This window comes from Lepisma saccharinum, chromosome 23 (assembly GCF_977018435.1).
Source record: "Lepisma saccharinum chromosome 23, izLepSacc3.1, whole genome shotgun sequence".
In the NCBI taxonomy this organism is placed as follows: domain Eukaryota; kingdom Metazoa; phylum Arthropoda; class Insecta; order Zygentoma; family Lepismatidae; genus Lepisma; species Lepisma saccharinum.
The window spans coordinates 21,623,627-21,641,456 of NC_139251.1; the positions used below are offsets into that span (position 1 = coordinate 21,623,627).

Genomic DNA, 17,830 nt, shown 5'->3' on the forward strand with positions numbered 1-17,830 from the left:
AAAACGAAGGTTAAAATGGTAATAACGAAATATTCTATAGTGAGCAACGCTCACCCCGTAGAACGCCACCATGTAAATCACCTTTACACTTCCAGCCGCCCTCCGAAAAAATATCCTTCGTACGCTAGTGTGTATACGCAGAATGGGAAGTATTTAACTAGTGGCGGCATTAGGGGCGTGAATTGGGACACGCCCTTCCATAAATCGGCCGGGATTTTAGGAGCGTTTACCCCAGAGAAAAACTCCTCTGAAATATGCCAGAAAATTAAAATAATAGGCTTTGAAATGGACAAATAATATGATTAGGCATCTGACGGACATAATAAATGAAATACATATGGGGGGGGGGGGTCCTCACAATATGATTGTTCTGGGACTCCACATATGTATAAATCCAGGGGGGTGCCCACCAGTTCATATGTTATTTTATTTTAACTATCAATATTTAATGGTGTCGTTATTAATACATGTAATATTCGAAGTTCTGGGATTTTTTTGTGCACACACCCTCTGCATAGCCCTCATGCTCCCAAAATATACCTGATGTCGGGTGTGTCGGTTAGCCGAAAGCGGAAGAAAAAGCGACGTAAAATCAACAGACTTCATATTAAACGCTAGTCAAGCTTGAACAGCCAATTTACGTACCTGGCTGAAGTGGAGTTGGGCAGAGTTGAGAAATTTCCGCATTTCATGACGAAAAGCGTTCTTCGCAACGGAAGAATACAAATGGGGTGGGGGAATTTCCAACTTCCGCTACCTTTACATGAAATTTAGCAGACTCGTTCACGGCTAATAAACATATCCCGTGACAATGAGCGCAGCAAATTGTATTAACGACGCAAATGAAGCAGAACGTAACTGACGGAAAAGCTAACGCCAGTGTTGCCAGCAATGAGGTAATACGACTAAACGAACAGCAAACATAAGCTACCTGAAACTGACCTATACCTACAGGGGTACAGACAGCGTGTGCCCATGTTTTCTGTATGTTACTTATGTTCGTCATTTACTTCCGATGCGCGTCTGAATTGTGAACACAATTATCAAAAAGAGTCAAACGAAGAGAGAGTCCATAAAATAAGGCGGTTGGGAAGAAGTTCAACGTTGCCACACGACATGGTACCGTTCAACACACAGCACTGCTTGGTCCAAACGTCACAAACGTCAAAGTCCCCACCAAATGGAAACAATCACATTACAGAGACGGACTCCCAGAAACATGAAGATACTTAACACTTCGAACAAATTCAGTAGTGAGCACGCGATATGGCAAATCCTCACGTCACTGTGAATATTAATTTCCCGAGATGAAGAGGGGATATTTTAGCACCTCTAAAAGGGAAAACTGCTCCTGTGATTGTAGCAACAATATTCGTGAGCTCCACCCACACACACAATTAGTTTCGTCATCTATAACCGTGGTTCTCGATCTTCGTGAGACGGTGGCCCGATTTTGTTTAAGGCAAATGCCCCCATTCTAAAATATTATTCGTAAATACCTTACTAATTAACCTTATATATTAATTGATGGCATAGTCATAAATAGTAGCTGAATAGTTTATGTCTAGACTTCTTGACAAATATAAAATTATGTTCAAATTGGTTGCAAAAATAAATCCTTTCCAGCGTATACCCGGGGCGTATCTTGAGGGGGGAACAGAATCAAATTTGGAGCTTAACTTCAGGGGGTGGACAGAATCGTATAGTTTTCAACCCAATAAAAATGAAATTCAGGACTCTTGTTTCTCAGGTCCCAGGAGGTTAATAAAAATACCCTTAATACGTCCATCAAACACGTCATTGTTGCCAACCACTAGATAATTCTTGTTTCTGCCCTTTCTTTCTGAAATGCGACAGAGGCAAATAGCCAAAGAGTTTATGAACCAAATTTAATGAACTGCCATTCCTTTTTCCGGAAAGACGTCACGTTAAAATTTGAACACAAGTAAGAATCCAATGCTCTTTATGCACGTGAAAAGCGAAACGTGCATTGTTCGCGAACACAAAACATGTACCTCAACCAACACACCCTCCCCTCGCTGTCTGCCATCTTTGTTGCTATTTGGAAACCACAAGCTCCTTCGGGCGATGCACACAGCGACGTGTCAACATGAACCTTGGGCACAAACTACTTGGAGACAATGGCGCATACCTGACGCCTGAGTAGCCAAGACAATGGGGCGACGGCAGATTGTGAAAGCGAGCGCCTTTTCTAGGAATCGATAATGGGAGTCTTCACAGAAGAACTGAATCGGATTCCTGAAAGGCAGTCCAACTGTGTGGAAAGATCTGTAACCACCACGTGCCCAAATCACCGAACAACCTGCAGCGTAAATTAAGGCCTGAGGGGAGGAGGAAGGAGGGGGGGGGGAGGGTAGAATATGAACCTCGGTTTCCAGAAGGTTAAAAAAAAAAAAATACAAGGGAATTTGTTCAAAATATTGATCAATATTGGTGTGTAAATATTCTTCAATTATATGCATCAATTTACCAAGAAATTTGATTTAGAATATTCAAGAATTGCATTACAATATATATTATGTAGTCACAAAATATAGTTTCTCGTGCAAAATGAAAAGCAAGTTTGAATTTTGCATAATTTCCAGGATAATTATACTCCTTGAAAGTGTCGCGCGGCATTTTTTGCGGACCCTATGAAAGACCAATATGCCGAATAAGAATCGGCTGGTATCGGCAGATGAATTCCAACCGATACTTTTAGATACCGATACCAATACATCGGCATAGCCCTAAAAAATACCCAAACTTGTAACTTTAAATGAACCTGGAAAATATTTGGAGGTGGCGAGTGCCTCCCCTCTTGCTTCACTCAACTTACGCATAGCACATCATTCCGAGCCGTAAATCGAAAACAATTATAGTTATTATCAGGGTGGGGGTTCCATACGACTTAAATTATGAGCTGTTCAGGCACGAGTAATATATTCATGTGCAAAATAACTTCAGAACTAATAGAAGGAAAGGAACTCTTTCTCAGAAGTCACGTGGTTTTGTTTACGTTACTTCGTTCTTATAATGGATGGAGAGTTATTCGAATTCCAGGCAATGTGTGTTTTTCGATCTTAATAATCATTAACCCCCTGTCTAGATAGCCTACAGAAATAGCAAAGTGATGTTATTTAACTGAAAGACAAGCTCTGCGTCAGTACTTGGGTTGTCTGCACCCATCGCATTATTATTATTTTATTTATTTATTATTATCTCAATAGGGTTACAATTTAGTCATACAACATTTCATTTAGAACAATATTAGTACAAATAAGGTCAAGCCCCTTGGCGTAGCTAAAATCTATATCTGTCTCAAGAGGACAAAAATTTCCTTACGTAGGTTAAAAGCTGAGGCTGTAAAGGGCACTCAGAACATACACAACCCTACAGATTATTGTACTGGCTGTAGGTCCAGACGCCAGAGCCTCGTTGGCCTGCAACATTCCAGTTACAGGGGTGTACTGCCTGGAAGTGAGTGAGATTGAGTTATCGGTTGTAGATAACGTCACCCCTTACAGAACAAAGTTGGAGAAAGTTATGAAGGTCAGCTCTTTCGAGGTGTTTTACAACCCGCTACTACTCGAGGGACCTCCCTGATGTGTTAGGGTCAGAACAACCAATTTTTCCTCACTTATCAGTGGGGTGGTTTAGCAGGGGGTGGAGGTGGATTCAGAGTATCAACACTATAAAACGAGCAAAGCTATGTACACCAGCGCATTCTACTTTTTCTGTAACTAATTGTTCTTCATAATATGCATGGCACGAGATTACTAGAATTTGTGTTCTGGGTGAGCCGAATGGGAACCGTGTTAGAAGCCGATAGAGAGAATATATACGAGGGTCAGTATTTATATTTTGAGCCTAACAATGAAAAAACAGGAATTTGGCATTGAAAACTGCTTTCTTGTTTTTCGAAGTATTCTCCTTTATGGTCAATACACTTTTGCATTCGTTCGAACCATTTGTCAAAGCAGTTTTTCCAATCTTCTTGAGACACCTCCATAATATAGTTTTTGAACGCATCAACGGCGTCTTCCGCCGACGAAAATCGTTGTCCACGCAATTTATTCTTGACATTCGGGAACAAGAAGTCATTGGGTGCCAAATCAGGACTGTACGGCGGATGACCCATCAATTCAATTTTTTGACTGTTCATAAAGTCGGTTGTTAGACGAGATGTGTGACAGCTGGCATTGTCTTGAAGAATGATCCGACGGAGTTTGTTTGTTTTCCGTATTTGACCGAAGACCTCTGGCAAACAAATTGTTGTGTACCATTCAGAGTTGACCGTTCTACGTTCCTCTAAAGGCACAGTTGCCACATGACCAGTTTTCCCGAAAAAACAGGCGACCATTTGTTTCGATGTGCTTCGAGCACGAACAACTTTTGTTGGATTGGGTTCATCTTGAAACACCCATACAGTCGACTGCTGTTTACGTTCCGGCTCATATGCATATATCCATGATTCGTCACCTGTTACAATCTTATATACGTCTTTTGAAGCACCACGATTGTATTTATTGAGCATTTGTTTGCACCAATTGACGCGAGCATCTTTTTGAGTTTTTGTCAAATTGTGTGGGATATATACCTTTCTCACAGCTAAATGATCATGTAATATTTTATATATGCTGGTGGAACTAATGCATATGGTTGCCTCAATCTCACAGTATGTCACATGACGATCTTGCAGTATTAGGTTTTGCACAGCATCAATGTTTTCTTGAACAACAACTGATTTTGGACGACCTTCGCGAATCTCGTCGGTGAGCGAATGGCGGTCACGATTAAATTCGTTATACCAGCGTTTCACAGTGGCAAAGGATGGGGCTTCATCGCCAAATGTGGAAGTAAGTTGATCGATGCACTCGTCTTGATAATCCAAGTCGAAAATCGTAATAAATCATCGCACGAAAATGTTCACGAGTTAATTCCATTTTATTGTTGTCGCGCAATCTCCAAGGCAAAATAAACAACACAAATGAAGCTGTTGACAAAACATTTGACTTACGTTATGGTCAATAATGCCAGACGATTCCGTGCAAACGTCAAATCGCGCCTAGCTTCAATCAGTGTTGCCAAAGCTCGAAATATAAATAGTGGCCCTCGTAGTCCGTCTGCCTTGGTCATGACATGTGCGCATGCGCTGACTGGACGAGTCCAATGGCAAAATAGGGGTGGAACGGATAAAATAAACTGGTTCCGTGAAAATCGTCGGTAAGAGAGCAGCGGGGGCGCCAGGATTAATCATCTTGAGGTGCTGAGGGGGTGCGGAATGAAATTTAGGGATTTTTCTTTATTTTCAACATCGTGCCCCCTAAATATCATTCCGCACCCCCTCAGCACCCCTAGATGATTAATCCTAGCGCCGCCGCTGCAGGCATCTTTGATAATATGCCAATGAAACTGAAGAATACAAGCGACTTGCATAATTTTTGATCGATTTTCGCACAGCAACATGTTTAGAAATTTGAAAGGAACAGCTTGTTAAAGGGAGGTCAATTACATGCATGGACGACCGGAGGAGTTTTTCAGAGAGGTTAAGAACAACTGTCTCACTTCAATACCTAACATTCGTTGCTCAATGTGCCAATGTAAGAATTAAAAATTTCGGATGAACATAGGTTTTGGAAAAGTGGTGATGAAGGGGTGCGGAAGTTAAGGGGTGCTCCCCTTCGCACTCCCATGGTCAAGGGGTCAGAGTCCTATGCCCTTCTGGCGTCAGTGCTAGGCGAAGTTGATAATGATCTCTTTAGCAGTTATGAGTTGTGACCTCAAGCAAACAGAACAGTTCCACGTATGTATTTTTATTTTACGTCTTGCATCTCAAGGTTAATGCATGACGGCGAAGATGAATCGATTATGTGAAATTGATGAAGAAACACTCACAAAGGTACACTCATGCCAACACCGTGTGTCGACTAGTCAACACGCTCGGAAACCCGAGCTGCGTAGGGTGGTTTCAGAGCTAACTGATAAGACAAATATGGCTATGAGTTCGGCAAGAATTCTCAATATGGGGTAATTTTAAGGAGTTAAATTTGGTTATAAAGAGATCATGTACTACATTGTTATCTACGGCAAGAATGAAGTTAATGTAAACAAAACGTGACTTCTGAGAAAAAAATTCCTTTCTTATGTGTTAGTTTCGGTGATAGTTTGCTATTGGTAGTAACTGTACAGCTCATAATATAAGTTCCTACAACTTCAACATAGCAGCTACCTTGAGTGATTGATTGGGCTCTTCTGGCCCTTTTGGCTAATCGAAACGATGAAGATGAGTGATGATATGCTGAAATTGATGAAGGGACACTCACAAAGAACACCAATGCACAGTCCGGGACACGAACCCGAAACCCATGGCGACGTAGCGCGTTGTACTAACGACTCCGCCGCGGAGGTCAACAGCAGCTTTATCACGTGCGAGATTCTTCCACGGCTCTCATTGGAACATCCAATAGGATTTCTCAGAAACCACATGCATTTGTTTACACTGACTCCGTTCTTACAGCGAACGAATAGGCCTTGGTGATAATTCAGGGTTTAAATTCGTGGCCGCGAAATATCACGTTTCCTTTCTTACCCAACCTCCGGAGCACGTTGCAACCTAATTGCAAAGCCGCAGCAAAACAAACGGCAGAACATTTTTTACAAGTGTGCTGCGTGAGCCCGAATAACTCCTCGGCGCAGAGCAGGTCACGTGACTCCACGCACTTGCACTACGAGACGCGCATGCTCATTTCGTATGTTTTGTTTACAGCAAAGCTACGACCTTAACGCTTCCTTCTGTGCCACTTCCCCCCTCCAAAAAGCACGCACATGTGAAAACACATTTGTAACTTTCGTAGCCTTTCTACTCGAAGAGCTCGGGACTACTTCAAAATGTAGCTCGTTCTCCTTTCTCTGCGATCCAAAGCTCCGGGGGTGCTTTCCAAAGATGTTTCGACGTGTCGATGTATCTCGATAAAATGCCACGCTCGCTTCGCAATCTTTTTTATTTTATTGGGCCCAATTTCTGCCTGCAAGAGTGGTTTTGTCATATGTAGATTGAGAGGTGCCCTCGAGGGGGTTGGGGGTAATGGCGCCACGCCATTAGGGAAGAGTTCCTTAAAATAATATAACATTCAACATGTATACATTTTCTAAAATTCATGCCAAAATGGTCACACCTTGGCACCATGGTACAATACGTGAGATAAGACTGGGAAGGAGGGAATCAGAATATATTTTCATAATAATTCATTTACTTTAGCTGGTTCCAAGTTACTTTTGCTATAAAGTGCACCATATTTCATATACGCAACGTGAAATCTAACTTTGTGGGAGGGTGGATCAAAGTTTCCAAGCCCATAACACTATCATCCAGGACTATTTTGATAAGTAACTGTTACATTTGCAAAATCATAAAAATTACTAGTTATTTTGCTCCTCAGCTTCCAGGAGGTTAATAAAAAATACCATTAACTTGTACATTTTCATAAATCTGACAATCCTTGCCGCTAGATGAAGAAAATGAATAATTTAGTGAGGGCGATCAAGTAAAGTATTCAGTACAGCTAAAAAAGTGACTTTCAGTAATATGATAATAGTACACACGCTGTCGGAATTAAATACTTTATGATGATTATGACATCACCTGGGGGTCTGAGACGATAGCTATTAAACTCGTCCCTACTGTATGAGCACTGACACTCATTTCTGCGTTCAAGGGGCGTCTATGGGCTGAAGCCCCGATTTCATCGGACTCAATGTTTTTACAGGGTGACTATTCAATGACCCAGCTATAAAATTCAACTATACATTCAGGTTAGAAGGTCTAAAGCTCGAAAACTTGTCCAGAACTCGCCTGGTCGATAGCCAGAGACTATTCACGCGAGGAAAGCTTCAAGACTTATTTCAAATATCAATTGTTATAATGAAACAATGCAAACCAACATTTTATGAAGTTCATTATCATCATCGTACATTCATCGTTATCTGTCGCTTTGTGTCAGAGTAGGATCCACGTAATTTAATATCATCTATCATCTGATATAATCTTCTTCCCCGGATCCTTTTCCACTTAACCATTCCTTCCAGCGCGTCTTTTAACAGGTATTTCTTCGCCAACTCTTTCCAACACAGTTTTATTTCTTACTTTGTCTACGCTTCTCCATAGCCACACTTGCTTTCCTTCACTTCTTCGTAGCGTACAGGTTTCATCTAAGTATGTGAATAATTCATGGACCCCCGAGACATTGAAAACTAACAATTAACATAAATGACGAGCGACGACTCTCTCCCCCTGGGGCGTTTACAAAAGACGATCCATCTCTTCCTTAGCCCCTCGACATCAAAAGTAAGCAAGAATCTCACCTGATTGTTGTTATTTAACGCAGCTTTTCAGAGATTTTGTTTAATCGCGACGATGGAGATGAGTGATGATTTGATGAAATCAATGAAGGGAGACTCACAAAGAACACCCATGCCCAGGACGGAAGTCGGCTGTAATTCATTACCAATAAACAAAGAATCAACACTTCATTTGTTATTTATCGTCGCTTTCCTTACACTTTCGGAAAGATTATTGATTTGGTTTATTTTACTTCGCTTTTCTGCCACTTTTGGCTAATTGCGAAGATGGAGATGAGTGATGAAATTGATGAATGGACACTCAAACACACCACTCTCTAAGTCGGGATTCGAACCCGAGAGCCCTGGCGTCGTAGTGTGTTGTGATAACCACTCTGCTACGGGGGTTGGCGAATCAATACCTAAGAAAACAAAGAAATACATTTCGAAAGAGCGAAGTGGTTTATAGGGTACTGGGGAAGGGAGATGAGTTCAGTCCTTCTGGTCGCAACTGTCCGGACTCAAAAAAATAATAGTCTAGGTCTAGCTGTCAAGATTTATACGTAATCATTGCCCATATTTCTACAGAGCCTTGATTAATAGTTGGGACTGGTTCATCGTTATCAGAAAAAAAAAAAACTACTTTACGGGAATTCAACCCGTTATTTATACTTATTACGGGATTGTTTCTAGTGTGTTTATCGGTTACATGTACATGCATCGTAATTATTGATATTTTGTACAATGAGTTTCCATATTGAACAAAACTACACAACTCAGCCGTTTCCAGCAAGGGAGATAAAAAATATCGAACGTTACAATGACCTTGGATTTACACTTGAAGTACGCTGCACATGCGAACCCAGGGATGCGTGATTCAACGTCTTCTCACATCCTCTCGACACACGTGGTTCCCAGTTCAAACACATGCACAGGGAGGAAAGGGGGGTAGAGAGTACTTGTGATTCATCCCGACAACTCGGGTGAAAAAATATAGTTTGTGTGACAGAGTAGCAACTGCGACTGGATTAGTCACTCTCCCCTCTGTGGGCGCGTGCCTGCAGACAGATGGTGACACAATGTTTTTTCCCCTAGCAGCCTCCATCACAGGTAACTACGGAGGAGATCGATCTCTTGTGTTTTAATTTGGACAAAGAAAAGTATAAACTTGAAAGAGTTCCTGCGCTGTGTTGTGTTTCCTCCTTCCAAAACCAAGTTTTGCTCATTGTCAAACAATTATTACTATAGCCAGGAAGTTTGGCAAAATGCTACATTTAGTGATAAAAATTTTCCTTCATATATATATTTCTTATGTTGTTGCTAATGTTTAAAAGCTTTTCCAAGCTATAATCTTAATGCTTCGCCATTTTCAATAAAATTTGATTTTTTTAAAAAATGTATAAAACTTATTTTTTTCCTGAAACATTATTGAAATTATGGTGTTATTAGTCTACAGTTATTACAAGCATAAAAACAGTTTTTCGTTGTGACGTTTCAGGAGAACACACGCTCCCTTCATCAGACATTCATTTTTAGTTTTATACATTATTCATCTATTACAGGGAGAGAGGTACGTACATTCCCGAAACGAAAAACTGTGTTTTTATGCTTGTAATAACCGCAGACTACAAGAGAAATAATTCTACCATGCAAGCAATGCGCACATACAAGAAAAATCATTCTGGTGTTGCCAGAGAATTACAAAGCTGGAACAAAAGGGGTGAAATTCTTCCAGTATCCATGAAAGTCTTCGAGAAATCGGTGCAGCAGCTGTTGCAGATAAGTGCAAAAGTGGATTCAGAAAAATTGAAAAGAATTTATGATATTCTTAAATGTCGAAACTCTTTTTCTTGACGATATGAATACAGCTACAATAATTGTTTCAGTATAGTCTCAAATTACTTCTATCGAAGTAGAGATATCATTTTCTGTTATGAAAAAGCATTCCTTTTGACATACGACTATGCTCCAATCCAATCAATAAAACACATTTCTTACAACCCTATAACATCAGAAAATGTTAAATACAAGTCCAAAAATGTTCTTTGCATTTCTAAATGATGTCCAGATAAGATCAAATTTCGTCTAAAAAATTTACTTTTCGTATTCATACAATATCCAAAGTACGTACAAATAATGTCTAAATCAAAGCATATAATGTCCAGATACCGTCCCACTTCCAAAAGTGATCCGGAAATGTTCATAACATATCCATTTCTGGATATCCCATGGATATCACGTATGCGGACAAACATAACCATGGGACATCCAATGGATGCCTATTGGATATTCCTGGATATCCAGAACTTCCGACACGAATATCCAAGGATATCCAATGGATGTCTTTTGGACATAATGTCGAAAATTTTAAAAAGTGGTTATGTGCAATCAAGGCAACAAAGGGAAGTCAAAATTTTATTTCCATGTAGATATTAACTTTTTGAATGAAATTACAGATACAAGTGATTTTGAATTTCGAATCTCGTTGCCCGAGATCCAAATTTCCAATCTTTATATATTGGGATCCGCCTATTCCCCTTCGTCCGCCATTTATAGTGTGTGGACAACGAAGGACTGGAGTATTCTAGTCATCCTAGCTAACCAGTACTCTGAAAACAATGCACTAAATTGGGAATTCAGACGCTTTTCCCACTTGAACCACGGCGGCGGACACTTCACGTATGATCTCGAGCGAGGGACAAGAAGTTCTAGGCTGCCAAAGTCACGATTGGGAACGCTGCACGATCTCAACTGGTGCATGAAGTAAGGGCTTTCAGTTTGACTTGTACTTTCTGCATAGATGCAGGTCGTGAGCCAGGATGTGGGCCACAAGAGCAAAATTAAACACACTCCGGCATGCAGCTGGATTTACTCACACTACGCTACAATATAACTAAAAACTGACACTACACTTCTTTTCTATGGTTTTGTGTTTTGTGTCATCTAGCATTCTGAAGCAATCTCAAACAGAAGGATACCGAGCACATGAAACAGATGAGAGAAAAACAACAAGACCCACGTGTTACATGATATATATATATATATATATATGTATATGTATGTGTGTGTGTGTGTGTGTGTGTGGGGGGGGGGTTTAAGATAAAGCTGTAATTGCTGCTTTATGACACTTGTGGCAGATTTCACACCTAGGCGACGCGCGACATATGGTATATTCACCAATCGAACGCAGGCTTGTGTGACGTGTCAAGCTGTTACGGTAGGAAACGTTGCTCTTGTTTGGCTCGTTCCCAAGCGACGTCTGAAATCTTCCTTAGGTTACTGAATGGGGTTTTGTAAATGCAACTCCCTCAAGGTGCCTGCCTTGAAGCGAAAACGTTTTCTTTCAGGGCACATTCTCACAAATTGTAGCTGCCCCCAAATTCCTTTATTCTGGTAAGACATAATAAGCAATATCAAAAAGAAAAAGACTTACTATGGCAGTTGTAATTAGGAGCACCACTAACATTTTGACAATGTTAGTGCACATAAACTCGCCATCTAGTTATCTGCACGCCTTGCATGTCCCTTTCGTTCTCTGTGACATGCAGCTCAATTCAAAAACTAAAAAAAAGTACACATTTAGTCGTGCATTGTCTAAATTCTTATTTTTAAACCTTGAGCTTCAAGTTGAGCACGAAAAGGGAAGCTTGCACGACATGTGGTTAAAGATCGAAGAGCGCGCACACCAGCATGCATCAGCGATTATCTTTGCAAAGCTGTAGCAACATGTACAATCACGGGCACTTCTTGGTTTTAATGATTCCACTGCAAATGAATGCGGTAGTGTCCCACAAGTGTCCGTGACTGTACAAGGACTTTGGTGTCCATTAAGTAGTTACGCTTCAGTGTACCTTCCCCACACATTTTCGCTTTCGCACTTCTTGTGTCGAAACTTGCTTTCAAAGCACTTTGTTTTACGTCCACTTTATGCACAGATAGACTAATTGGAACTGAACCTACAGTTTTAAAGTGGGATCCGAACCACTATGTGCCTCCACCGTATCCAACATGGGATTCCTTGAATGAGAAATGTTCATAGGACTAGAACCATTACTTCCATCCTGCACACACTTTTCAGAGGAAAAAAAAAATAATAAAAAACTGGGCTAGGGTTTGAATATGAATTCAAATCATCTGACACTACTAAGTTTTTGTTTCATCGAGCATATCTCATATATTGCAATTATTTAGGACAATAGTATGTGTATAATACTTAGCATTAGGAAGGGTACAGTGACACTGTCGTTCGAAAATCAATACAGATTCTCATTCGATAATTTATATGAACATTTCTGGTACCACACTTTCTTTAAGTAGAAATTTCAAGGAAAAAGGAAGGCTCGACCAGGACTAGAACCCGGGTCTCTGGCATACCCTGCCATTGCTCTACCAACTGAGCTACCTAGACAGCCCTGCCTTCGCCTGATTTTTCGCTGTCGCCGTTTTACTCAACGCAACTGCTTTAACATGAAACTTGTTCGTGCATATCAATGTGTGTTTGGTCAGGTTACAGTGGAAAAAACTTCTACTTTTGGTTTGTTTGAATAAACATTTCCATACCTTATTGTGTCTCATTTAGATTCGAGACGAGATCGGAATATGCCAAGTGCTGCCTCGTCTCGTACAATCACCAATGCAGCATCACATTCCTAGCATTAATGGTAGGCGACGCAACGTCTTATCAGCAAGATAACTTACGCATTACTTTATTGTATGTCAGAAAGCGGTATAAAGATAATGTCCACAAAGGAAAATCTTACTCTGCAGAAAAGTACATAAGAGACGGAATTGCAATTTGAATGACGAAATCAGAGCGCAACGCGTGAAGCACCAATAAGGAAGACATGTAATTAACATTCATGCGGAAAATACATAAGATGGCCATTTGCGTGCTTCATATGGGATGCCTTGTAAGCTGTGGGCTGTCGTGGTGTTCACAACTCAGACAGGATTCTACCGTTAACAATGTGGTCTGAAGTACTTTCTCCCCTCCCCCCTCTCTCTCTCACACACACACATATTCAAATATACCTGCAGGCACCTGTTAACTGTCTTCAAGCATCATCTGGTAAGCTTCAATACACGTATCCTGCTTTATAAAGCAAGTAAGATCTACGGAATAAATAATGATCAGAAACTTCAATCCTTTGAATATTATTGAAGCCCAGACAAAGAAGATTTCCATGGAAAGTTGCACTTGGTTTCCTATTTTTGATGCAAAGATGTCTGCATCACTGGGGGGCGTAGGATGGCGTCCAGTCAGACTGGTTCCAAGACGAGGAACTGGTCAGGAGCAAGCACGTGAGCGATTCCTGTTCCCTCCCCTCACCTTTCAATTTCTCATCCCCCAAACTTAACGGTCCAGAAACACTAGAGTTCGTTTGATTTGAACACTTCTGACCTGTCCGTCTGCACGAAACTGAAAAGTGTTCTTCACTTGTATCTTTGCCACCTGTCGAAGTGCTACAGGACCTCGCTTGCTTAATTCTACTTCGTTGCAAGTCGAAGAGAGTTCGAAATTTCCTCTCCTTTTGAGAAACCATTATGATATTACAAAATCTGAAAAATTACGACAATGAATAGATTCTCTAGGACTATCGACCAGGGAGTTCTGGAGTTTCCAGAACCAGAATCCATTTATCATATGTCGCCAAAAAAGCTTCAAGACTTACTGAGAAACTACATCTACTGAGAATTCCAAACACTATTTCATTTGGATGTGATTTACTTGGTTCAGAAATTTGTATTCTAGAGCATGCACATGAATCTTCATGTGGTTTGCTTTCACTGTTGTCTAGATATTCGCAATAATTTCATGGCCATGTAAGTATGTTAATCCGAATTATCTGAATCAAATATTATCCGAATAACGAATGCCGTGGGAATCAAAACCGGGATCTCGCATCCTCTAAGATATCCGAATCCATTAGGAAATCCGCCCATTTTAAACTGCAGTCTCAAGTCTTGTCAATCGAGACACACACGCACACACATTATATATACAGGACGTCATCAAAGGCACAGCACCACATGGAAAGAGCCAGTGACGCCATCTTACGTCTGGCAAGGAACTTACTACCAACTAAGCACCGCAATTTCTCGGTAACCATTATGAATCATCAATACTTTCCACCTACCGAAATATTGCAAATTCCTCCTGAAAACACCCTTACACAAAAACCACTTATTAACGCAGATAAAATTTCTAATTTTTTTGCAAATTGAACTACACATATAACCTATTGTAATTATTGAGACAGCCGCTCGGTTGGTACGCCTGAATAAGTAGCATAGTAAACCATATGACGTAGGCGATTTTTTTTTCCACAATGAGGCTCTACTTTCGGACAGTCTCTGTTTCGCTTTGATATTGTACATGTCTTGCCTGTAAGACTGATTCCTTTATGAATTCTTTAGTAAAAACCAAAGGTGCATACTGCAATTTGTACACGAATTCTCTTCTGCTAAAACCTACCACTTCATTTCATGATACTTGTATGCCACTCGCGCAATTACGTCGTCATAAAGTACAAAAGCAAACAGACATAATTTATAATTGTAATTAAAATACGCCATGACACATGCCGAGATAAGATGTGTAAATGTGAAACAAACCAATGACGATATCAATTACGTCACTGGTTATAAACTTCCTACATTTTAAAATTTGATATATCAAACTAAGCTCCTATTCTTTTCAAACCAAATTATTAAAAAACATGTAATCCAAAGGACTCAACCAGGAAGAACACTTTGTGTTATCATCAAGATGTCATCATTAGTAGGTATGTTTTTGTACTAATGGCACATGCAATAGAATAAGAAGCCGTGCTACCAAGCATTACATGTTAATGTATTAATGAAAAAACGAGGAAAAAATACGTACTGATAATCTTCTTCGTCCTTTTTCTTTGGTTGGTAGTTTTTTACTAGTCTCCTGAAAAGAAAGAGCAAATGTTAAATTTAGTTTACACAGTCGATCGATGTGTTATAAATAGAAATGGCATATCAATTAACTTCGTTACAAAAAAAAAAAAAATACCATGATATGATTTTTTACAAATGCACATTCAACCAGATACTGTGCACAAGTTGCGGAATATGACTTCTTCTTTAAATATATGTTCTCTTGTTGATTTATTTCCCTTTGCTTCTCTGCCAGTTTTGGCTGATCGAGACGATGGAAGTTGGGTGACGGTGGTGATAAGTTGTATTTGATGAAAGAAGCACGCGTGGCAGTCCAAGAAACAAGCGTCACAGAGGATTACACTGTCGACGTATACACGCCAGTCTGGTTAATCTGGATTCATTGATTTGGTGTTTTAAGTCCACTTTATGCACAGAAGGCTAATCGGGACTGGACCTACAGTTTAAAGTGAGATCCTAACCAGCTTCCACCGGGAATCGAATCCGGGACCCCTTAATTACAAGGCGACGACGCTACCACTACGCCATCGGGAAGGCCTGGGTTAATCTAGAAGAATGGAGTCCAGAATGTACTATACCCTGTCCCACCTCTCTCTCTGGAGCAAGGCCGCGCATAGCGTCAGAGAAGGGGAGGAAATCGAGTGGGCAGAGCAAAGCAGTACATGCTGGTAACAGCAGCCGCTTTCTCTCTCACGTGTTCATTGGTGGAGCCGTCTCGCGTCACTACTTGCGCAGACTTGTTTTCGTTCGGCTGCTCCAGAGATAACTGGAACAAAGTATACGTGGAAGAGAGTTTAATTTAATTTTTGTTATTTAGCATCGTTTTTCTGTCACGTTTAGCTAATCGGGATGAAATTGATACAAACTCGCAAAAAAAAACTACGGCAAGGCCGGGATTCGAATCCGTGGCCCCTGGTGTCGCAGAAAAGTACACTCCTACAGTTCTACATGTTCTCTTGTCCCATGTTAACTGTACGATACGTAATACAATGCAAAGTTGATGGGGGGGGGGGGGATTACCTGGCTATTTTCTGATATGTACTTTTCTTTAAAAGGGAGTTATTGGAGAGAGCTACAGTACAACCAGTTTTGTCATCTGGAAGCCTGTAGTCAGAAATTAAGAAATTAGGTTCCCAGAAACTACAAAAGAAAGCCTGTGCGTAGGGCAAAGACTTCGAGACGTCCTGTCTAGAACAATTGTACAATTAAGCTTGTTTAAACTCCAAACCAGCACGAAACGCAAAGGAAACATGAGCGAGCCGCCATCTTGACCGGAAACGCTCATGTCGGTAGCACGAACCAAGATAAGCAAGCGAGCCAGCTTGCAGCTCACTACATTCATAAACAACCAGAACTCTGATCTTGGCGGAGTTATTTGTGGTCGAGTTTCAAGAGGTAGTCTGCATCGTGTCCAGTGGAGCGAGCGTTGAGCCACAACCACAGTTTATCGCTTTCCTACGCGCGGGGATTTATTTCGGTAGAAAACGAGAGAGTTGTGTAAAAGGTTCGTTTCTCTAACAAAGTTTCCCAAATCACTTCTTTACAAATTTGAGGAAAACTCTGTCGATAAGTAATGAATAGCATCTCAATTCTACATACAGCAGAAATAAAGAAAGGGTATATAGAGAATAAGATAGAGGGAGGGAGGGAGGGAGGGAGGGAGAGAGAGAGAGGGAGGGAGGGAGGGGGAGGGAGAGAGGGAGGGAGGGAGGGGGAGGGAGGGAGAGATATAGAGAAAATGGAAGACAGCAAGAGACATATGTTAAATCAGAGTGTGGGTTGTATTCTGTAATGCCAACAGACGCCGCGGTAACACTGGCGTAAGCAGGGGAAGGTGATGGAGTTACAGGCCCTCCCGAATTTTTGAGCAGTAAGAAACTCTGGGGGGGGGGGGAGTGTGGTGAATGCAAACTTCCCTTGAAATGACCTGCGAATGCAATTTTTGCATTTGAACAGCTTTTAAAACTAAGTTTAAAAACGGTAATTGAAAAATATTTTGCAGTTTGTCTCGCCCCTAAGTAGCTATGTGATAAAAAAAAAAATGATGCGTGTGCTAGTGTGTGGTAAGACGCATTTAAGCAACGAACTTGCCACTCCGGCCAGCTAGCCAGCGCCGCGGCGCAGTGACTGTAACCTAGCGTGTATGCAACTGAAAGAACGATTAAGCTCTGAACTTCTAGTGCCGCGTTCAATATTTCGGTGGGACGTCATCAGCTGAAAATGACTGTAATTGTGTGAATCGCCACATTAATGTTTTTTTTTTCTATTTTACATCCTGTGTTGTTTTAAAGAATGGGATTCTGTTCATGCAAAGCAGATGTCCTCGGAGTTTTTCTTTCAATTCATGATCATCCAATTGTGGAAAAAAGACAGGAGGAACACAGTGATGGATAATTCGTATACCATTTACTTTGCCGTTGGGTGTACATGCTACGGCATTGCCGATTATTCAGGTAAATATGGATAATGGAGGCCTTTGTAAAGATCATTATTTTTGGATTGGTTAAGGTAGTTGAAAATGCTGAACAGGCACTGGTCAGTAGGAGTGAGCGAGACGGGAAGT

The 17,830-nt window shown here is 40.9% G+C and overlaps 1 protein-coding gene across 2 annotated transcripts in view; it reads right to left on the minus strand.

The window, feature by feature from the left end:
- Cip4 (formin-binding protein 1-like Cip4) overlaps nt 1-17,830 on the minus strand; it is a 202,038-nt gene that overhangs the window by 41,288 nt on the left and 142,920 nt on the right. For both annotated transcript variants that reach the window (XM_083144549.1, XM_083144548.1), the window contains exon 3: nt 15,227-15,277. In XM_083144549.1, the coding sequence (XP_083000675.1) occupies nt 15,227-15,277 (51 nt within the window). The remainder of the gene's footprint in view (nt 1-15,226; nt 15,278-17,830) is intronic.